The sequence below is a fragment of the Exophiala xenobiotica genome (genome assembly GCF_000835505.1).
Source record: "Exophiala xenobiotica strain CBS 118157 unplaced genomic scaffold supercont1.4, whole genome shotgun sequence".
In the NCBI taxonomy this organism is placed as follows: domain Eukaryota; kingdom Fungi; phylum Ascomycota; class Eurotiomycetes; order Chaetothyriales; family Herpotrichiellaceae; genus Exophiala; species Exophiala xenobiotica.
The window spans coordinates 3,314,649-3,336,588 of record NW_013562491.1 but is presented as its reverse complement, the minus strand read 5'-3'; the positions used below and the strand labels follow the sequence as shown (position 1 = coordinate 3,336,588).

Below are 21,940 nucleotides of genomic sequence, written 5' to 3'. Positions count from 1 at the left end.
GACCTATCGTCCACATCCTCACGTCCGCCTTGTCGATACCTACCTCCCTTGCAGACTTGCTACATAAGACCTTAGCCAATCAGAGGTGCCAAGCCGACATCTAGCGAAGCGAAAGTACAGGTCTCCGCTTACGATATCCTCGAGTCGTCTTCCACCAACACAGTTTCTCTCAGCTCAGTGTAGAGGAATACCAGAAGCTGAATAAGGCTGCTTTATGTATGCTTGCACGATCGGCCGGGCTTGCGGCTGATCTGAGTTGACGTTGATGCTACGAAGGATATGCTCTTGATGCCTACCTGATCGAGATTTGTCAGCACGCTCATAAACGTCCAGCAGAAGCAGTATTCCAAGACTGACGATACCAACCCGCTCACATTTACCCCATGAGCCTGGATTGCACTCCTCAACTTCCATCCGCCATGTTTCAATTCAGTGCAGTCGAGCCTCACAATGAGGTACATATCGATCGCCGCAGGACAGCCTCCAGCGGCAAAGATCACAGGCGCCAGATAACCAGGAACCGCATCAGCTACAGTTGCGTTACATGCCGCAGAAGGAAGGTCAAATGCGACAAGGCCCATCCAATATGTGGAGGGTGCAAGAAAGCAAATGAACATTGCTTGTACGGCGAAGATACCAAATCCATGGATCCAGTTCCCGGACCACCGAACGACGAGATAACAGACGGGTCGAAGAAGCGCAAGTCAAGCTTGGTGAGACAAGTAGCGACCGCAGCACCAGTCTCAGGCACTGCACAGGACAGCTCGGTCCCAGCACCTCCCCAGCTCAAGGCTATCGAGAAGCAACTGCTCCGCTTGACCTCAATGGTCGATGCTCTTCGACAATCAGGCGGCAATGATTTAGGTCTCCGGACTCTGCTCACTCCGGTCCCTTCTAACTCGGACCATGGTTCTGATGAGATTGTCCCCCGGTCGGACTTGAGTCTAAACATGTTCCAATCTAGAAACTCGGGCTCGCCACGGGATGTGAACGAACTAAATAGACCTCTATCTGGCCTGAAACTAAGTGACGGCCATAGCAAGAATCCAGAAGATCCCTTTTGGATGCATATATCAGATGAGCTGGACCAGCTTAATCATATGATGAGGCGACATAACGATCTCAATGTCAACACCACAAGCAGCCAGAGAAAGACCCCAGACAGCCCGGAAGTCTGGACACGTGCAGCCAGGGCTGATCCAACTCTGGGCAAGGACGACTTTTGGGAGCCGATCAGTTTTCAGAAGGAGGCCGCTCCTGACGGTCTCGCAACCTACGACCCTGATAGCGATTGCTCAGTTTGTCGAAAAGTCCCCTTTGCTAAGTCGAGTCTCCTCCAAACTCTTCCGGTAAGATGCTCGCATGCGGCTGCTTGGCACCACCTTTTAGAAGCATTTCCCACGAGGGCTCAAAGCAATGTGCTCTTGAGATGTTGGTTGTCGAGCACTTATCCGATCTTACCCATCTTCATTCCAAGCGAGGTTTTGGCGAAACATGAGAGGCTGTGGGATCGGATCGAAACTAGTGGAATCTCACAGTTAAAGACGCAATATCCAGACCTGGAACTGTACGCTTTGATCTATGCAGTATGGTATGCCGGAGTGCTCAGTTTATCCAGCAAAGGCCTTCAACGATGGTTTCCAGGAACAACGCGTGCCCAACTCGCGTCCCAATACCATGAGCATGTGGTGTTCTCGCTGCATATGGGATCTTTTATGCGGAATGCAACTCTACAAAAGCTGGCAACCCTCATTCTGCTGCAATCATTGCCGGTGGCAGAGGAGGACCCTATCCAGGGCAGCCTCTATATGCAACTCAACGTTCGATTGGCTCTGATGATGGGCCTACACCGAGAGCCGACGCTTTTTGACCTTCCTGTGTCTGAAGAAGGCACGCGCCGCCGACTTTGGTGGCAGCTGGTGCAACTAGACACATCTCTTGTCATAGCAAGCGGCTACCCTTCCTTGATCTCAGAGTCCTTTTCTGATACGAGAATCAACTGTGAGGACAACGATGCATTTGTCGCTGACAATGAAGAACTAGGCCCTCATCGGAAAAAGAATCCAAAGCCATTTACGTGGGGTGAGGCACATTCGACCGGAGAGGATGGAAACTCAACGCTACATCGAACGATGGGCCTTGTTGCAAGAGCCAGATCAATTACAGCTTGTGCCTTACGTACTATCGTAGCCGTCCACCTGGGTACGAAGACCATTACCAATGCTGATATGCAAGAAATGAAGAGAGTCATGAGTGATGCTGGTGGCCAGATTGATGAGATCATTACACAAATCCCAGCCAAAGGCTTGCCTGAGCTAGCTTTCGTCCCTGACGGTCCTAGAGGGGGCCAACAATATAGTCTTGACTGTGATTCAGTCATGAGCAGTCCAGTCACAGACAAGGACGTTGCATATTACAAGACTTATGTCAGTGACGAGGATCTCGCATCGCCCCTTGCGCGTTATCATCGACAGAAACTGGCAGCGTTCAACAAATGGGCTCGAATTACACTCTCAATGTTAAAGGACAAAATTCAGTGCGTGGCATATGCACCCTTTCTGAAGAACGCGAAGAGCAAATTATGGAGCGCCGGAAGGCAGTGCGCTCTGCACAATTGTCACAGCTTCCTACGAAAATTCATATCCTTGGCTCAGGATTCCGATCTCGAGACATTCCGATGGACATGGCCTGCCATGCACGGGCCGATGCATGCCGCCTTGATTGTGCTGGTCGACCTTTACGAGAGACCTGATAGTGTTGAAGCCCCTCGTTCGAGGGAGCTGGTGGACACGGTTTTCTCTTTGTCTGACTCCCAGGCAGGCATCGTTGGCGGTCCAAATGGTGTCACCGCTCAGAGACCTTTGCGGGAAGGCGGCGTGGAACCTTGGGATATGCTGCGAGGACTCAGATCCGCCGCCTGGCAGAGAGCAGGTCTCGACCCCAATGTACTTTGGACTGAGACGGATCAGCTTGAGGTCGGCATTGCAACTCCTTTGACTGACGCCCAAAAGGTAGCGCAGAGTCTGAGAGAGGATACTGTCTACGAGCATGGGCAGACTCATCCTCATCCCAGTATCACCTCTTCGACAACAACTTCGCACCACCCGGAAAACCAATCGTCCGAGAAGGGCGTGCGGTACATGGTCAAGCTGGCGCAGGCTGAAATAATCGGCGGCGGCGGCGACCAAAATCAAGAACCAGAAGGATTTCCCTGCTCGAGGGCAATGCGGAACCGGTTTTTGGAAGGCATTGAAAATGGGGAGCGGTCGACCCATGGTCGAGGACTGGCTCGGCGAGAAGGCCAACAACGCATGCCCTTCCCATTGAGCGGCTGCATGGAACAATGTTCCAGAGAAGCAGCCAACGGCAATCTCCCTCATTATGTCTCAGAGGACGGAAGGCCGGCGATTAGACCCATGGCCGCGGAGACTTCGTTCTGCCCGAGTCGGCTTGGGAGGTCCAGTGCAGCGGCAGCGGCAGCGGCAGCAGCAAGCGACGGAGCGCGACACGATCAAGCAACGGCGACAGCTCAGCACAATGGACATGCCACGAGTAATGGCTACGGCCGAGCGGCCCCAGACGAGGTACAAAGTGTAGAAAATCACTACACTAACCAGTTGAATGGGCATGAGACCAATGGAGTCCTGGTTCAAAATGGCTTCAACGATCACATCCTTGAGCCGTCGTCGGATCTTCACGGTGACTCCAATGCACCATTGCAGGACGATGGATTCCCGACGATGGCGGCGGCCACAGATATCGGGTTCGACTGGGCGCGTTGGGACTCTGTGTTCGGGCAGTATACGGGTTTCACTGACATGATGGAAGGCGTTACATGGTCGTGGGAGGACTACGCTGAGGAGTGAACTCCTCATTCTTGGACAATCAAGTCGGACGCAACATGTCCAATCGAGGTCACATCGAAGACACCTATGCTGTGGGAGTTCTATCAGCAGGAGACATGCATCGTTTCGAACGGGTTTTGACCTTTGACTGCGTTGGTTTCGCTATGAGTCTCTAAAGCAATACACTGCCACTCATTGTGTGGAATTTGCATACGTAGCTGAGCACTCTTCAAGCCCGTACACATGAAAACATTCGCTACTCTGGATCACTGCCTTACCTTCAATAAGAGCCCGACACTTCGCGGACTTTTGGGTCTGCCGTATGGTTCGGTACGGCCTGTCGGTACATCACGGACCTTGATCAGACACACTACGCTGGTCAATACTAGTAGTCTCTGCCCAGCATGCTAGAAGATCGCAGCCTTCTTCTTTGAGAGACGCACAAGCTCATTCTTTGCGTGAGATGGACTTCCACATCTCGAGTTGAGTTTGTTCACCTTGCGACTGCAACACCAATGCTGCGACGTCTCATGTTGAGCTTCTTCTTCTTGCCTTTCTAGCCACAACTGCCGCGGCCAGGTTGCAATCATCTGTCTCGCTTCCATCTGTCCCTGCCGTTGCGCGTTGTTCTCGTTCCGAGACAGCCGTGTCCACATGTCAGACTCGTCTTCCTCTTTATACCTTGGACAGAGTCTGAAACTTTCCAAAGTCTCATGCTGGTGCCAACGGCAGTCCATTCGATCCGCTGGATCTGCCGGGTTCCCTTTGATTGTCAACTCATGTGCGAGACTCAGATGGCCCACAAGTCTCTTGAGGACGCGTGATGTAGTTTCCTTTGAAAGTACGGGGGTTGTGCATCATCTCAGTCCACGCTGTCCCTGCGACAGACATAAAATGTCCCCAGCCCTTACTTGTAATTTCGTATGCAAGTTTGTCGTACATGTAGTCGACGATCGGACCGCAACGACGTTGAGCGGTAGCCGAAGCCCACTCGTCGAGGCTGATGAGGAGTTGGAAGAAGTTGTCGTTGAGGGGTAGGCGCTGGGCACTGTCGACGAGATCATTTCTGAGCGCTTCGATTTTGAAAGTCTCAGCGAAGGACCAGAGGGCGACCAGATCAGCGGTTAGCCGTTGAGGATGGGACTTGTACTCTGGGTCGGAGAGGAGTGCGTTAGAACCTTGGTAAAGCCAGCCCACGAAGAGACGGAATGTGTCTTGGCTCTCGCGAACGGTGATGATGTTGTTGGATTCACTACCAAATTGAATCGAAGCTGTCTGTTTCGCTTGGTAAGATTTGAGGGGCCCACGGATTGTCAAGCTGTTGCGTGAGGACGGAGGAATATCGACGGATGAGTGAAGCGTGGATATGAAACGTTGTCCTTCGGCTAAGCTGGGCTGCTTGAACATAGACGGTGACAATGGAGGATTTGGTGAATCTGTTACATGCGTTAGGTAGGTATTCAAGGCATTTGACGCTTGGTGGAGGATGTACTTACTGGTATGGGTCGCGCTCGTTGGGTTGAAGTGATTGAAGTGATTGAAGGGATTGAGACATGGTGAGTTGTTGTGCTGAGGGATTGAGCGTCGTCAGTGGGTGATTTGAAAGTGGATCGGCGGTCGAGGAGAGCGATCCGTGGTGTTGAAGAAGGCTATGAAGGTCTTCGTCTTGTAATAGCCTTCTGCGAGGTGCGTTGAACCAGCCCTCACTTCAGAGAAGGCCCCAGTGAGGTGTCTTGATGAAGGCTCGGTGAGTGTCACTTGAGCGACAACCATCAACGAGGCGTGGCAGGAACATGGCTTACTCTGAGAGACAACTCACCTCACATTGCTCGCGACGGACATTGTGAATTCATGTGCCAGCAATATCAAGTCAGTCCCTAATCAGTCGCAGAAGAGTGAATCCTCATCCTCCCTGGGCATTCAGTCAGTCTCTGCATTGATATTTCTTCCGTCTCACCGTGTCACAGTTCAGCTCCTTCTCTTACTATCTGCCTTCCTCTTGTTTTGCACATATCCTGCCACTTTCATCGCCTGGTCAATCATCATTCAGCTCATATCCCTTGTCTCTCGTAGCCAACACTTACCTTTCCTACTGCTGTCCATGCCTGGCCGAAATGGCTCAAAACAATACCGTAACAGCAGGAATGACTGCTGAGTGAGTAAATGAATGAAATTCTTACTTGTGAGAGCCCTGCTAACCTCCCAAGTCATGCTCGCTCACCCAACATCAGAGTCGTCGTTGGCAAATGGGACGAGTACGCCGACACGGATTCTGGTCTCGTCCAGTTGAACGTCTTCTACATCAACAAATCCTTCCTCATTCAGCATTCCCGATACTTCGCCATTCTCTTGGATACTGCACCTCCTCGAGATGTTGTCCGTCTGCAGATTCCAAATAACGACAATCATGCCAACTGTTCGGGGGATAAGGAGGAATACCAGGTCTTTGCAGACTGGCTCGATGCAATGTACAGATCGGAAGATGGAGGAAGCAAGCTCGACGTCTGGGAGTACTCGGACGTTAACCAACGCATGGAATTTGCTGATTTCGTGGGCTCGACCAAGTATAAGAACTTCGTGATGGACTCAATTCAGCGACTCCCGATTGAAACATGGGGTGTGGGAGAACTGGACAGCCTGGACCTCGTGCGAGAAAGCGCAGACCTCTACGTCGACTATGCGCTTGAGTGTCTGGCGTACAGGGTCATCACAAAGGGTTGGACCAACTTCACCGGGGCCGACGGCAGCGACGACATAACTGGATGGAAAGCCTTCTTGGAGCAGCAATCCGACACCTTTGGCATCCTTAATAAACTCCTGATAAGGATTGATGAGCTGAATGAGACAAAGGATGCTGGAAAGCTGGTCGACCCGACTGCGCGCAAGGACTGCAAGTGGCACGAACATACCGAGGAAGATAGGGAGAAGTGTCCTCGATATCACCCGAAGGAGAGCGTGGGTGGTGTGGTTTCCCTTGAAAAGCAGGACGGCAAGCAGGCATCGGGGCAGTAACATGAGATATTACGTCGCAGCAGGAACGACCACTGCGAGGGATAGGTGATTTGGAAGGTGCAAGAGTTTCATCATTCTGTGATGTCGCCCTGTGATGCTTGAGGATCTGGAAAGGAGTGGGATCTTCGCTGCTGACTGCGTTCAATTTCGTCTTCAGCCATGTGCTCGCCTGGACCATTATGCAATAACGCCCGGAACAATTTGACGAGCGACCGCCTGGCGCGATACACAAGATGCAGAAGATCAAACAGGTTTGGGCTGGAAAATTGAAGCTGAATAGGCGTCAGCCCCATCATCCTCGGAGCTTGCACTTCTGGGCACCACTGTCAAAAGGTCTCTCTACTTGAACCGAGCTCTCCAAATTCCTTCAACAACAAAGTGCAGCTCCTCAGCCAGAACACAATGCGTAGAACACAATGCGCCCGATGGCACAGATAGACAGCCCTGTGGTTGTTTGACAGGAAGATGCAATAGACAATGCGAAAGTGCCTGACCACGCAAACCTGCCAATGTGCCCGTCGACACCCAGGCTGCCAAAATTGACAGCAATGCAACACGGTATCTCAATTGACCAGTTCGCAGCCGCTTGACCAGCAGAAGATGCCACCTGGACCTGGCTATTGATATACTCGGTACTCGGTAACGCATTCAGTAAGTCTTTCCTTCCGCCCTCGCGAGCACTTTCGCTGGCTGCGACAGAGGCAGGAGTGAAATATCAAGCGTGAGTGCTTCACCTGCAGCAACGCTATTGTGATGCAGATTGGCTAGCTAAGTATTCAGCTCGGCTGAATAATGCCCTTTACAAAAGTCTCCTCGATGGAAATATCATCGGTGTGCAATTCCCAGCGGTACAACATGCAGCCTAGGAATCATGAGAACCGTGCCACGATGCAGTTGTTCGCTACGGGCACTGGCGTTAGGTGATCGAGCGCAGCGATCATAGGACTCTCGGGATCTCTAATTGGGCTTCTCTCACTCGTTCTGGCCCATGCAGATGGATGTGGCTTTTTCTTGCATCTTACTACACCTCGTGTCTCCTCCAAGGCCTCCCAATACTCGATCAGGCTGTCTCATCTCTGACTAAGCGTACATATGCAGATACGAGTTCAAGCCCTCCCCAAGCATGGAAAGGTTGCCAACATCATGAAGCACCGAAGACAGCATCGTGAATCGTCCATGAGGGCTACTCATTCCTTCAAGTCACCGGCACAATGCAATCCGCCCGGACGACCACCAGCATCGCCAGCGGCATCAAATTTCTTCCTCCATCGTCCACAGCACGGAAGGAGCTATCGAAGCGAGATCGTGAGTTGGAAGGGTCAGATGTAAAAGCCCATGCAGCAAAGATTTCGCACCAGAAGCGCCGACAAAGAACGGAGAAAGAGGAGTTGAAGCTGGACCCGAGCAAGAAGCTCCTCACCGTGCTCGAGTTGGCCACACTTCTCTGCGGCTCTTCAGATCCTTTCAACGCATTTCCTATTCATGTCACTCCACAAATCCATCGCCTCATATCATACAGCCGAGACGTGCTTCTAACGACTTTGACACTCCCAGATTACATGAGACGACTCACCTTGGATCCGCCGAGAACCGTGACTTTCGAGAACTCGGATCGGGTCATTGGTGGAGCGAACTATGCCGCTATCATCGGCATGTTCCACCATGCCACTGAGGGCGCCGTACTCGCCTGGCTGACGAGCCATATCCCTGGGATCGTCACTGCAGCATCTAAGGAGGTCACCCACGATCTGACCATTGACGGTCTCAAGATGAAGCTACAGAGTATCAAATTGTTACGGCAAGATTTGTCCAAATACCACAAATTGACAAGAGATGCTAAAGGCTTAATAAGGTTACATGTGAGAGGACTTATGGAATCGGACTGTATGGCATTGGACCGAAACTCTGCAAAGGCACATTTGAAAATGCTCATGCAGCTCGATGACCCATTCGGTGATGATGAACTCTCCCGAGCTACCGACGTGTCTGTCATTATCTTCAACATCGTCGAACTTGCAAGCAAGTGCATGGAAAGACCGCTCATCCCGTTTGGGAGGTGGACTCACTCACGGCTAGCCAATTACTGGGCATTGTGCTATCCTGCGTTGCCAGCCCATCTCCCAGAATACGACGAGGTCCACCCATGCATCCACCCGCCTGTACGGGAGGTTATGATCCGCTTGAGATACTGCATTGGAATTTGCGAGTCACCACTGCCCACGGAAACCGCAGCCGAAAAGCTTCGTGGAAGCCTGGTCTATGGCTGGATTGCGACGAGGACACAGCAGGATGTGGGACTGCTGCTTCATCTGTTCTTCGACCTGATTGAAGGCGAGACAGAGACATCTGCTCGGACAGCCGGTCAACAACTGACCGAGGCAGCCATCTGTCTAACTCTAGCACATTGCGTTCGGAAAAGCGTGCTGGCAGCCGAAATGGAAGATTCGGGGATCGACATTCGAGAAGCGTCACATGCCATCATGCCCAAGCTAGCAACAACCCTGCAGTGTGCGTTCTCTGTGTTGACGCCGCCTGAACGCCTTGAATACACTGAGGTCTACTTTTGGATGTTCTATGTGGGTGCAATGTTTGAAGAGAGGCAAAAGACCAGTAAGCGCCCGGTCCTGATACGGAACGTCAATGGCACTTCAGTCTTGTGGTTCTCGAAGCTGCTGGCAAGACATGCGAGCAACCTTGGTGTACGGACTTGGAGTGACGCAAAAGGGATACTCGAGAAATTTGTCTATGACCGGCATCTGCAGCCAGAGGGACATTTGTGGTTGGAAGACGTACTGTCCACTTTCGAAAGGCAGCATGACACTCGCTCAGTGGGTTCGACGAGTGAAGATTCCAGGCTGGCAGATGATGCTCCTTATCCCATGGGCTGGGATCCAGCCGCCGAAGTCAGCCATGAGCCGACCAGACTGCTTCCTTGTACGACAGATACTTCTGAATTGCAAACCCTTCTTCTGGTTGATCGGAAGAGCGAAGGGCAATAGGTAACCGTTCCCACACATGGCGACAACCAGGCCACTAAGAAACCCGTAGCAATGAAGGATATGCATTGATGCAGATGAGAATCGAAGATCCTGTACGGGATTCGTTTAGTTGTCGACCTTGACTGCATGATCGACCGGCTTGCCAATGTCATCTCCTCTCGACCTTCATCTCCATCCCACCCAGTGGCACAGCGGTCACATTACTTATACTCCAGACCTCCATTTCTGGATCATCCGACCCGTCGCCCTTTGGCAATTGCCCATCGACGCCTTTCCTCCCTGAATATCCAACCTTCTCCCACTTGAATGCTCTCGCAACCGCACACAAAACAATCTTCGCCTCCAGCATGGCGAGTTCCTGACCGATACAATTTCTTGGTCCACGCTCAAACGGCCGCCACGCTCCACTCGGCAACTTGGACATGTACTCGTCGTCAAGCCAGCGATCCGGCCGGAACGAGTCAGCATCCTCACCCCAGATACCCTTGTGCCGATGGACCAGGTACGCCGCAACATACACCCTCAACCCATTGACGTTGATCTCCTTCTCGCCTCCGTTCTTCATATCACGTACTCTGACATTCACCGGGACAGGATTTTCCGGTCCGATCTCTGGGATGAGCCGCACAGTTGACGCAGGAGGATGCAGGCGCAACGTCTCTTTGATGAAAGCCGTGGTGTAGGGCAACTTGCTCCCTAGGATGGTTTCGGCTTGTCGTCGTCCCTCGTCATCTCCTCGGCCCAGCACGTCGAGCGCGTTGAAAGGATCCTCGCTCTTGCCAAAGACAGCGTCGTGTTCGGCGACGAGTTTGCGGAGGATCTCGGCATGACGATCGGACCATGAAGCCTTTGACAGTTCAAAGCACAGCCACTGGATCAGTGTCGCTGTTGTATCTTGTCCGGCGAACAGGAAGGATTTGATTTGTGAGACGGTGTTGCGAAGCAGGGCGTTATTGGGTATCATGCCGGACAGGGCAAGTCTTGTTATCGATTTCTGCTGCGTTTGCGTTTGAGTTGGTCGTTCTTGGTCTTCTTCTTTTTTGTCTTCTCCCTCGCCAGCTCGCTTTCCACCCTGTTCTGCAGCGACTTGCTCTCCGACCACCTTCCCCAATTCCCTGTTGTACACCATCTCATAAAACCACGCCCTGACCGGTCTGATCGGATCGACCAAATGCCAGCCAACCCCTCTTCCCAGTGGGTACGTCAACCCACTCAACAATCTGCTCGCTGTCAACATGCCCAGGGGTCCTTTGTGGCCTTGGCCGTCGGGCGTCGATTGTGCATGGAAGTCCTTTTCGACTGTCAATTCGGTAATGATGTCCGTCGTTAGGTCCTGCGCAAAGTCCTTCAACATGAACGTCGCCTTGGTGTGTGCTACGGCTTTTAGTCTGTTGATGAAAATCCTGGTTTTGGAAAGGATCAAGGGCGCCAGGCTGTGTAGATGGGCCGGCGCGAAACCGCGGTTGAACCGTTTCCGCAGACTCCTCCACTCCTCGCCGTCGACGATGATCATGCTTTCCAGCCCGATCAGTCGCCACAACGTTTTGATGGTGTCGCTCTTGGGGAGGCTGTATTTGTAGGCCGGCGATGGCTGGACCAGGGTCTCGGCGACGCTGGGGTGCGCGACGACAAGGAAGCAATTATCGAGTGGGAGCATGTCCATGAGATACGCGTCGGGCTGGTCGAGAGCGTTCCAGATCTCGACGAAGCCGTAGTCCGGGTGCCGGTTGAGCGAGGGGTTGAGTTTCTCGCCCATGTTGACCAGGTTGCCCCATATTGGATGCCGGGGGAGCGTGGGCAAGTCGAGCCACCGGTGTCGGGCGGCGTGGACTTGGCGAACGACAAGGCTGATTTTGAAGAGTGCGTAGACTGTGAGTGTGACGAGAGTGGCGGCGATAGTGAGAAGGAGGCGGTTACTAGCAGTACTAGTACTGGTAAGCACCCAGGTGGTGCGGGTGATGACCGTACTAGTAATGTTCAACTTCTCCAGGAGTAGTTCGGGGAATGGGAATGGGAGTGGTGAGGGCATGACTGTCAATAAATATTGATGCTGCCTCTGCCTAGGTAGGTGGTTCTTCTTCTTTCCGTTTTCTGCTTTTGCCGTTGCGCGGGAGGCAGTGGGCCGTAGGTAGTAGGCCGTAGGTAGCAAGCAGTGGGCAGTGCCCATGGGCCTATTACTGGGTGATGCTCGAGACGGAGGCCAGAGAGAGCAAGCTTTGGACAAGACAAGACATCCGAGTTCACCGACGGTGTCAGCTCGACTCAACTTGGCTCAATTCAGCGCGGCGGAAGCGGAGCGTACATGTCGAGAATGTCGTCGTACCTGATGTTTGTTGAGCGAGCTGCGCGGTGACCTTTTGGACTACGGTAGCGAGACTTAATAAGCAAGCTGCACGGGGAGTGAGTTCGCTTACCTGACTCTTGACTCTTGGCCTACCTACTAACTTAGTAAGTCAGTACTTAGGTGTACTTAGTTAAGGGGGGGTGGATGATGGTGTGGTCGTTTGGGGGTCCCCACTCGGCTACAATACGTTAGCTGCCGGGCAATCTTTACTATACTCTGTATACGACTGTAGTAAGTAGTATACAACATAAGCAACGGCACTCCGTACTCGATACCGTCAAATCGCCATTTCACACAAGTGGGCGTGTTCAATCACCATCCCCACCATAATATGCAAATGTAAGTCAAGCAAGTCAAGTCTATTCCAGACACAGATACACCGTACCCACACCAGCCATCCATCCATATCCAAGCCATATCCGGCAAGAGATACATCAAACGCCAAACTACCAGAGGTAAATTATATCTCATTTCTGGCGATCACTCCATCCCCTATGTCCGGCCACGTCCCATATACACAGGCATGGCATGACATGACAGTGTTGCTTGCTGAGACGCCCAGCACGAGACGAAAACGCCAGCACAAGACGTAGACGCCAGCCCGACCACCCTGGAACACCCAGGATCTTTCAGGCCACCAGGCCACGGCCTTAGGTACCTCCGTAGAGGTTTGTAGCAAAACACGCCGAGCGACGTCAAAGGTATGTCGTGCATTGCATTGCATTGCACGTCCACCCAATAACGGAGTACACCAAGAACAGACTTTTTCTCTTTCATTTCATGTTTTCTCTCTTTCCCTGCCCTGGGCTGCTGCCCACCTAGGTGCTGCCCCTCCCAGAGAGACTTTTACAGACCGGAATCAATCTGATCAATCGGTCCCAACCCTGTATACTGGCCCCAAGCCGTACACATATCATTGAAGCCGCCCGGCCTCCCCGTGGGAATAGCATCTGGTCGTTCCTATTACGCCATGCTCGTTAGCACATGCACACTCTCTCTTATAGGGGCCACCCAGTTTGGTAAACTGCGATGTTTTGCGGGGGCGTGGGGGCGCGAAAATCTTACCAAAATATTAATATACAACCCGCCACTCACATGCCACGCGATATGACAATGGAAAGGCCACATGCCCGGATTATCCGCGTCGAACTGCATCACCATATATCCCGGGGTCCCGTCGGCGGCCGCGGGCCTGAGCATCTGCGTATCGCGTCGTGCGGGATTACTCGGGTTGACTGTTGTGCCATCCCATTCACCCATACCTTCACTCAACACGTACATGTTGTGCCCGTGCAAGTGCATCGGGTGGGCGACTGGCGTCAAGTTGTTGACAATAACCCGGATACTGCTCGCGTTGCCCATGTCGTACACATTCCACTCCTCTGGGTACTCGAATGTCGAGTTCGGCGAGGTGATGAGATCCTGTGCACGGAACAGGGCAGGGTCATTGTAACAGGTGCGGAAGGTCGAATTGTTCATGGTCCAGAGGAGATTACCCGTCGAATTGAGGCCGAAGTTGATATCGACAACCACTTCCTTGGCCGGCGTGTTGGGAGGGGTGATTTGGTAGTATGGCACGGTCTTGCTGAGGTCGTCGTTGGCGCAGATGTCGGTCGTATGGGTCCAGGCCGTGCTGTTGGGCTTGAGGTTGGTGTTGGCGTTCTGATAGTACACCATCGCGTAGGCGTATGGCTGGTTGGCCAGCGAGCAGTTGCTGATCACCGACCGCATCCAGACGGCATCGCTGGCGCCGCCGGTGGCTTCGACGATGACGTCCGCGCGCTGACCGACGCCCAAGGTGATGATTTCCGTGGTGTACGGCTGGATGGGCACAAAGTCGTAGGCCATGACGGTGAGTTTGTGGTTGTCGATGCTGAATTTCTGCAGACCTTCAGCACCGGCATTGATCAGCCGGAGTCGATATTTCTCGCCCTTTGTGAATTGGAACTTGGCGTAGCCTGCGTTGGGTGTGCACGTGGTGCCGTTCTTGACCAGGTTGCAGTCGTATGTGCCTTTGCCGTTGATCAGGTTGTTGTCGGAATATGGTGCCACCTTGGTCAGATCGGTGCCCATGACGTCTTCGACGAGGTCGTAATACTCGCCATGGTAGTAGTCGGTCAGAAGAACCGGGCCGAGATCCTCATCATAGTCGGCATTTGCAGGTCCGTGGACAACCATGGCACCGAAGAGACCAGCAGCGTATTGAGCAGAGTAGTGAGCATGATACCACGAAGTGCCGTAAAGATCAGCAAGGAAAGAATAAGTGAATGAATCGCCAGGCGCGATAGGGCACTGCGTGATGCCAGGGACCCCATCCTGCCAAGGTGTACCTTGCTGTAAAAGACCATGCCAATGAAGCGACGTGCCCTCCACAGGACCAGTAATCTTGTTGACCACGGTAACCTGGATGGTATCGCCCCAATTAGCCTCGATCGTAGGTCCAGGAAACTGTCCGTTGATCAGAATCACATCTCGTTGGACACCATCAGGAGCCATGATGCCGCGCTCAAGAACGAAGTTGTAGCTTCGGACAACGCCTGTGTTGGGAGGGTTTGTGTATGGATTGGTGTTGCCAGCTGTGCGTGAACCCCAGGGGAAAGTTGTGGGCCGGTTGCCGCCAGAGGAACCACCATAGCCAGAGTCAGAGCCAGAGCCTGTGGAACCACCCTTGCCCGAGCTAGAGCCAGAAGAAGAACCGCCATTGTTGGAAGAACCTCCGTTGTCGCCACTGCTGCTGCTGCCACCATTGCTGCCGCTGCTGCTGCTACCGCTACCGCTGCCGCCATATACGCCCTTAGGTCCAGGAGCACCAATGAAAGCCGGGAACTTAGGCGCACCCCCTTGTCCATTTTGCGGAATCGTACCCAACAACCCCTTGCCGTTCGTTCGTGACTGTGGCAGACCCCACCGTCCAGAAGGGATGTTCCATGGCCGGATCGGCCGCTGGGAAGGGAAAGTCGTAGGGAAAATAAGATCCGATATCGTTTTCGGAAGTTCTGTCGTCAAAACCTCGGTCGTTGTGGACGTGGACGTCGAGCTCTTTATCGAGGTGGTTGTTGTGGTCGTAGCATTATGCCACGATGTTGTGGAAGAAGGACGATACCACGATGTCGTGGTCGACTCTGTGGATGACTGACTGGTCCTTGATGAAGAAGAAGGGTACGCCTCAGCCGCGAAGTTGGTGGCAAACAAGAAAACAAACAACTTGACCAGGAAAAGCTGCATTGTGAAGGCCGATTAATAAAGATAGTATTAAAGAAATAGCACTGCCTCCCAAGCGAGTGAGAGAGGTCAGCAACAAGGAAACAACGATAGTCGATGGAACGAGAGACTCGAATTTAGACAACCCACCCTGAGGAAAAAGAGAAAGATGGAGGACAGCGGGCTAACAACGGGGTTTTAGTTAAACATGGTGTTTAGTGACGGGGAAGACAGCCATGTCAGTGTGTGGAGCGCACCTGGCAGGAGACAATGTCATCATGGTTGCGGTCTCCGTTGGGCCATGCTGGTTCCAGAACTGGCTTTGCCAACACAAACACTCGTATGTTGCGAGAGTTTCATTGAAGCTAAGCGAGGATGCCAGGTGGTGGCTTTGAATCAATCTTGCCGGTCGGCCAGATAAACAAGGGGTGGACCAGACATCGATATCCCAAGCTGTCGATATCAGGGCGATCCTACCACCATTTGTCCCATGCACATGGGGTTGATTTACACCTTGAAAAGAAAGACCAACCTTTGACAGCCTTGACAGGTGTTTGACAGTGCTTGCATCCCTCAAACCGTTAGGTAATTCGGTTGACCAGTAAAGTGGCAATTCAGCCCTCGTTGGAATAACAAGACTGTACCTCGTATATCCCCGTGCCTTTTCTCATGGTCTTTGATCGAACTCACTGCAAGGACCCTTCATCTCTCCTGAAGGCTTGCAGTATTTTGAGATCAGGGGTACAGAAAAAGTTTGACAAGCGCGGGATGATCAGTAGACCATTGGACGTTAACCGAGGGCGGACTCTGCAAGCCCGGTCGAGTCCCCATCCAAACGAAAGCTTACCGGGCTTGAAAAGGCTTAGGTCCATGTGAAAACCTGGGCGCTTGTCTTGAAAAGTTTGACACCAAGTCCACCATCCTGGCTGTGTATGGAGAGACTATTGTTAGTTGGTGGCGAAAGGACGCTTTTCTGATCCCAAGTTCCAAACAGACACGCGACCAGTTCCAGTTCTCCGGAATAGATAGATGCAGGTACCAAAGCCACTGGTGACCGTCCGTGACCGAGTTTCCGGCCAATGCGAGGATTGAGATATGTCAGATCGAGCGTCACGCCCTCGTGGCTGGCGCAGAAGATGTAGACTCTAGGTGTCACCAGCTAGGAGATTTGATTCCTTCTCTTGGCGATTAAGTAACTTAGAGCGCTGGCGGACCAGTGCTGGAGAATCGATATGCACCTAGACTTTTTGCACAACAAAAACAAACCCTCGTCCATATGCATATGTGGCTGAACGCCCGAATGTTAGTTAAGATTGTATCTCCTCTAGCGTCGGTAGAATGATTGAAGGCTGCATGGTTTTTGACTGGATATATGCGACTCGATCACAGACATAGCGAACGATTTTTGACTCTTTGGTATCCTGATTCAGTCGCCTTATCTTGCTTGTGATCAACCGAAGCGTGATTGTATCTGCCTGAAACACAGTCGAAGCCGGCACTCCGTAACAGCAGGGCAAGACTCCTTGGCGAGGTTATGTGGGCGTGTTACGAATGCAAAGCGATAACGCCTGAGGAAGCGGCCACCGGGTTGGGGGATTCGATTCCCTTCGCCGCGTCATCTCACCTCTTGAATTTTTTCAACTCAAGCCATCGCAAAGGCGGATACACCAATGCCGCCCAAGAGAAGCCAACATAGTTGCCCATGTCGGCGCCGTAGTCTCCCACCAACTGAGAAATAGGTCCGGTATACCATACCTGAGCCATGCAAAGGATCGCGCCAGCCCAACCAACCAAGAATGCAATGAGAGCCGCAATACCGATTGGAAGCTTTTGTCTATCATTCCAAACATGCCAATTGTAGTTCGACATCTTTACCTTTCGGAAAATCAGAAATTCTTCAAGCAAGATTGCAACCCATATCGCGACCCAATAGCCCATTAATGCCAGAAAATTGGTAAAAATGACTCCCAAGTGGTTCCGTCCGGCCAATGCGCAAACAAAATAGATGACGACACCGAGGGTATTCCAGATGACTCTAGGAATCTTGTCGAAGTATCGATTAAGCATCTGAAAGTCGACCCCGGATGAGTATGTCGGGGGTATCATGTTGGCGATACCGCCCAATGCAGCAATAACCGCACAGAACTTGCCAAAAGCACCCAACGGCAGATAAGCTTGGACAAGCAATGCTCCAGAACCCGACCCTCCTTGAGAATTGGTCCACGCGTCCATGTACAGCTCATTGCTGTAAATGCCCGATGCTACTCCAGCGCCCAACACAAATGCAAATGTGAAAGAGAGTGTTAGACCCAACAGGGTCATGATGAAGATCATTGAGCGGGAGGTCGTGGTCGGCCAGTAGACGAAATAGTCCATCCCCAAGCCTGAGTACGTGATTGCGGCCGACACGCAAATCGAGAAGAAGGACAACCGATTGCCGACGACGGTACGACTATCTCCCACACTGGGACTGCTCAAGTCAAAGTGTTTAGCCGAGACTCCGTATAGGATTGAGTAGACGATTAGTTGTGGAAGCCATGCAAATCGTTCGTAATAGTGGAAGACGGCGATGCCAAAGGTTGTGACAGCCCAAGTAATAACGGCCACGATGACAATGCCGACAACCACGGACATTGACCCATTCGGAGAGACTGCCGAAAGCACTTGGCCGGCGATGATGGACACAAGCAGAGAGTAGCCCAACATCACGATGATGTTCAGGACGACGATCAACTTGCTTGGATGCCATCCCATGGCATATCTTCCCCAAACCATCGTGCGGATGCCGGAAAGTGGTCCCCACGTTGCAATCCAAGCCACAGGAAGAGAACCTAGGAGCGCACCCAAAGCCGCACAGATGGACGAGTCGGCGAAGGAAAGCTCGTAGACGGCCGGACCTAACATGCCCAGGGTTACATTATTGATGGCCAGGTTGATCGAAGTCCAGAGCACGAAAACCTGAAGGTAGGCATACCACCCAATGCGTTGTTTCTCATGATCCTCCACACGTTGTATTCCACGAGTCTCAATGTTGTACTTCAACAAGACGTGCTCGAATGATCGCAGCCACGAAGACAATCCGGCGGTCAAGGACGGTTCAGCAGGTCTGTGGTGGCCAGATGCACGGTAGTCAGAGACGGTCGTCGGCCGAGGCAGTGGTTGGACTGGCGCCTTCTCAGCGTCGAAATGATCGGCCTGTGTGGCCATGACGAGAAGGCGGGAGGAAGATGGATAAACTGCGGCGAAAGGACAGACCAGGAATCAGCATTCAATCATATTGGCATGCTGCACAAAACCGAGTTTCGCCAATGCAGTAACAGAAACAGGGAGGGGTTCCCATGCAGATGCCCAACGTGTAGGGGGCTGCAGACGGAACCGGACGAACAGGTGTTCATGCACCATGATTGTACATACCAAGCGTATTCTTGACTCAAGGGCGGTCTGAACCGCGCTTATTGGCGATAGGGATTGTGATTGCAGTCGCCAATGAAACCAGAAAGGCCCGAGACCGAGTGACGGTAGCAATGAATGGCACAAAGAGCGGTGGAGTCAAGACTCTAGTCCCCCTTCAAACGAAAGTTGTGCAACGTGCAAGCCGGCGAGGCTATGGTGAGTGGCACGAGGAGAGAAGAGGCCGGTCAAGACAAGGGAGAAGCGTACGGAAAGGTGGAACGATGAACGTACAGGATCTCTCCATGAGTCACCACGAGCTTCGAGGACTTGCCATTGAGCACATCCTGGACTCGCAGTTCAATGCAAGTAGAAGGGCGCAGGAAGAAAAGAGACTCGAGAAAAAAATCGTCACTTTGGCAGGATTGCGGAGAAAATCGCTGATAACGATAACGGGCAGGTGAGTTCGGAAGACGGAGATATATTCTTCCATAACAGCCAATCAACATTCGGACGATCTTCCATCTTCTTCATCGTCATCAACATTCTCCACGACAAACAGTGGCATGACATGCAATTGCATCTGCATCCCGCTATCACAACTGCAAGAAGGACAGCATCAGCAAGCCGACACAGTTGCGGACGTGGAAGGTTGACATCATGAGGTGGGCTATTGGCCAACGACGACCAGTCAGTACTCCCAGGATACCGCGTCCAGCCAATCTTGGTGGTTTCAAATAACTGAGGCAACACGAATCGGCGACCACCTCGTGATTGGCATACGCAGCATCGCATGGTTGACAGATTTCTGAGATGTTTGGGCTACCCCAGCCTGACTAGCCGCTCCAGAGCAGGCTCGATTCGTCTTTAGGGAACACGAAATTGTTATTCGAGCGGCGATTTCTCAGCCTCAGACAATTCTCAATACCGGCACCTTTCATTATGCGAGCGAATCTGTTACCGGCGGCAGTCTTGCCTGCTCTCGTCCCGTGCCTCCCGGCGTCCTGGCAAGAACCGTCGTTAGGGTATTCTTCCTCCGCAAAGAAAACGTCCTGTCAGTCCTGTAGCATGAGCAAATTATAATGGACTTTAATAGCCTCCCCAACGCCAGCGCTTCAAGGTGTGTCAGGTACTCAAAAGTCGACTCAACCGTTTTTGAAATGCTCCCTGGCGTATTGCTCACATGCCTGGCGACGTCGGTTAATAAAAGTAGAGACTAGGCAAGATCACAGTGGAGAGGATGTACCTTTGCTGGCTTGCCGAGCTTCTGCCCGATGACCTTCCACTTGTTCGCCTCGTACTCTTTGATGGCTTCACGAAGAGCTGCCGTCTGCAAGGGGTTGTCAGTTGTGAAGCGGATCAAGCCAACGAGTCTCTTAGACCTCATCTTCTGCGAATTCTGCGTAGTGCATATCCTATATGTGCGTTAATGGCTTGAGCTGAATGAAAACGATTGCAATAGTCACCTTGTACCAGTGCTTCTTGACGCTGCCTTCAGTCCGCGCAGGGAAAGCCTGGTATAAGTCAGCCGCCGCATGATCTAGCACTTCAGGGATGCAGTACCTTGGCGATCTCGCTCCAACCATGACCCGCGTCTCGCATCTGCTTCAAGCGCTGCTCCTCCTGAGCGGTCCAGGGCGTATTGGTCCGACCCCGTTTCTTTCCGGTATCCTCGCTAAGCATGGCCGGTATAGAAACGCTGGGAGTCGTCGATGTCGACTCCGAAGTTTGAGGCAAGGTCGTTCCCGGGGGCAAAGTGTTCAATTTCGGACTAGAAGCTCTGCGCTTGCGCGGATTAGGAGGAGACGATGGTTGAAGGGGCTCGGTATTTGGCTTGGGTGCCAGCGGCGTCTGAGCCGCCGATAGCTCTTTGTTGGCTGTAATAGGCAACGTGTTGAGCGGTGATTGCTTCTGTCGCTTCTGTGGTGGTGGACTCCTGGTGGTTCTAAGGTCAGGCTTATACATGGAGTAGGGCTGGTGTGGAAATGAGAGGGGCCATCCACCAGCCCGGCTCAACCAGAGCTTCTCTTCTAGAGCAAGATAGAAAGCAGCGCGAAGAAAGAGGATACTTACGACATGGTATCGAGAGCGTAGCTGACAAGTCGAGACTGAAGCCGGTCAATTATGCCTTCGGCATGCTCGACAATGGTCCAGAAATGCCCCTTGGGCAAGATTAGCCACACGGCCACCAGTTTCCTAGCAGAGGCAGGTGCGCTATGAGGGTCAGGGAATCGAGGTCACACAGCGGCGGCACGTTGGTGAGGTTAAACTGAGGAAGGGCTCTCTTGGAACAGTCGGCAAGACAAGCAGGTAGAGGCCGGCACAGATATGTGTACGGGACGAGGTGTGACCAGGCAGGAGTGAGACCAGCAGGACAAAGCCAATCACGTCCAGGCCGGACGAGAGAAGTCGTAGCAAGTCGAAGAGACGGTACGACTATGTTCCAGGTAATGCAAAGTTCTTTTGTATTTTATTTCTCTCCTGCCAATGTTGTCAAGCATGACGGTGACAGAGAGGCGTGCTGATCATAAGTATTAGTTCGTTCCTCCGCTGTAGCTGGAACAGCACTGATCATAGTCGAGCTTTAGTGTCATACATTCCGTGGCAGGGCAGGGTAGCCGGAAGCAAAAAAGGAAGGAGCTAGATTGACTGGCGGGATCGAATTGAGGTAGTGCAGTAGGATTGACATCAAACCACGATGCAGTAAGTCGAGTTAGGTGAAGCACTTGCGACCAAGAAGGAAAAGAGGAGTACCACCATAGAGCAGGGCTGTGGGAAGAGGAGGGAAAATGAGACTGGTCGTTTTTCGCTTTGTTTGGCTTCGTTCTCGATTGAAACGTGCTTCTGCGACGCTCCAATTTTGGTCCAACGTCTCGTGAGGCGTGAGGGTGGCCGGATGGAGGAGAAGGGGGAGAAGGAGATGAGGGCACATGCCCCTTCATGCAGTGGGCCAGGGTTCACCATGGCGGAGGAGGGAGGAGAGCGAACGGCGAGGAGAAAGGATCATGGCGGAGGCGGCCACAAAGGAAGCGGGGCTCCTCCTCCAGGGTGTGAAAGGGCGATACAACAGGGCTTGTTGTGCGTGGTTGGCAAGCCTAGTCAAGCGGATAGTGTCATGCGTGGTCATATGGACAAGCTGAAGTCAGGTA

The 21,940-nt window shown here is 52.5% G+C and overlaps 8 protein-coding genes across 8 annotated transcripts; 3 read left to right on the top strand and 5 right to left on the bottom strand.

The window, feature by feature from the left end:
* The first annotated feature begins 161 nt into the window (after positions 1-161).
* Positions 162-4,108, top strand: PV05_07419 (uncharacterized protein). Its single transcript, XM_013460241.1, has one exon. It carries the CDS (start codon positions 384-386, stop codon positions 3,864-3,866), a length of 3,483 nt encoding a protein of 1,160 aa, XP_013315695.1. The 5' UTR covers positions 162-383; the 3' UTR covers positions 3,867-4,108.
* A 514-nt stretch (positions 4,109-4,622) lies between these two features.
* PV05_07418 (uncharacterized protein) lies at positions 4,623-5,757 on the bottom strand (the record flags this gene model as incomplete). The annotated part of the gene is made up of 3 exons (XM_013460240.1): positions 5,665-5,757; positions 5,342-5,602; positions 4,623-5,281 (listed from the first exon to the last, which is right to left on the bottom strand). Exon 3 carries the CDS (start codon positions 5,250-5,252, stop codon positions 4,623-4,625), a length of 630 nt encoding a protein of 209 aa, XP_013315694.1. The 5' UTR covers positions 5,253-5,281; positions 5,342-5,602; positions 5,665-5,757.
* Positions 5,758-5,959: 202 nt separating this feature from the next.
* Positions 5,960-6,857, top strand: PV05_07417 (uncharacterized protein; the record flags this gene model as incomplete). The annotated part of the gene is made up of 2 exons (XM_013460239.1): positions 5,960-6,000; positions 6,053-6,857. 2 exons carry the CDS (start codon positions 5,960-5,962, stop codon positions 6,855-6,857), a joined length of 846 nt encoding a protein of 281 aa, XP_013315693.1.
* A 1,211-nt stretch (positions 6,858-8,068) lies between these two features.
* On the top strand, positions 8,069-9,856 carry PV05_07416 (uncharacterized protein; the record flags this gene model as incomplete). Its single annotated transcript, XM_013460238.1, has 1 exon — positions 8,069-9,856. The coding sequence occupies one exon, from the start codon at positions 8,069-8,071 to the stop codon at positions 9,854-9,856; it is 1,788 nt and encodes a 595-aa protein (XP_013315692.1).
* Positions 9,825-12,212, bottom strand: PV05_07415 (uncharacterized protein). Its single transcript, XM_013460237.1, has one exon. The coding sequence runs from the start codon at positions 12,021-12,023 to the stop codon at positions 10,005-10,007; it is 2,019 nt and encodes a 672-aa protein (XP_013315691.1). The 5' UTR covers positions 12,024-12,212; the 3' UTR covers positions 9,825-10,004.
* A 183-nt stretch (positions 12,213-12,395) lies between these two features.
* Positions 12,396-15,728, bottom strand: PV05_07414 (uncharacterized protein). The gene is made up of 2 exons (XM_013460236.1): positions 13,266-15,728; positions 12,396-13,160 (listed from the first exon to the last, which is right to left on the bottom strand). Exons 1-2 carry the CDS (start codon positions 15,423-15,425, stop codon positions 13,047-13,049), a joined length of 2,274 nt encoding a protein of 757 aa, XP_013315690.1. The 5' UTR covers positions 15,426-15,728; the 3' UTR covers positions 12,396-13,046.
* Positions 15,729-16,584: 856 nt separating this feature from the next.
* On the bottom strand, positions 16,585-19,183 carry PV05_07413 (uncharacterized protein). The gene is made up of 2 exons (XM_013460235.1): positions 18,816-19,183; positions 16,585-18,637 (listed from the first exon to the last, which is right to left on the bottom strand). The coding sequence occupies exon 2, from the start codon at positions 18,606-18,608 to the stop codon at positions 17,022-17,024; it is 1,587 nt and encodes a 528-aa protein (XP_013315689.1). The 5' UTR covers positions 18,609-18,637; positions 18,816-19,183; the 3' UTR covers positions 16,585-17,021.
* Positions 19,184-20,007: 824 nt separating this feature from the next.
* Positions 20,008-20,756, bottom strand: PV05_07412 (uncharacterized protein; the record flags this gene model as incomplete). Its single annotated transcript, XM_013460234.1, has 4 exons — positions 20,008-20,121; positions 20,174-20,206; positions 20,258-20,305; positions 20,355-20,756. The coding sequence occupies 4 exons, from the start codon at positions 20,754-20,756 to the stop codon at positions 20,008-20,010; spliced, it is 597 nt and encodes a 198-aa protein (XP_013315688.1).
* Between the last annotated feature and the right edge of the window lie 1,184 nt (positions 20,757-21,940).

Bases quoted from the DNA above. Each gene is read 5' to 3' on its own strand.
- PV05_07415 (XM_013460237.1), bottom strand. From the start codon at position 12,023: ATGGGCACTGCCCACTGCTTGCTACCTACGGCCTACTACCTACGGCCC.
- PV05_07419 (XM_013460241.1), top strand. From the start codon at position 384: ATGAGCCTGGATTGCACTCCTCAACTTCCATCCGCCATGTTTCAATTC.
- PV05_07413 (XM_013460235.1), bottom strand. From the start codon at position 18,608: ATGGCCACACAGGCCGATCATTTCGACGCTGAGAAGGCGCCAGTCCAA.
- PV05_07414 (XM_013460236.1), bottom strand. From the start codon at position 15,425: ATGCAGCTTTTCCTGGTCAAGTTGTTTGTTTTCTTGTTTGCCACCAAC. The intron at 13,161-13,265 runs GTAAGATTTTCG...ATGGCGTAATAG, and splicing joins GGTTGTATATTAATATTTTG to GAACGACCAGATGCTATTCC.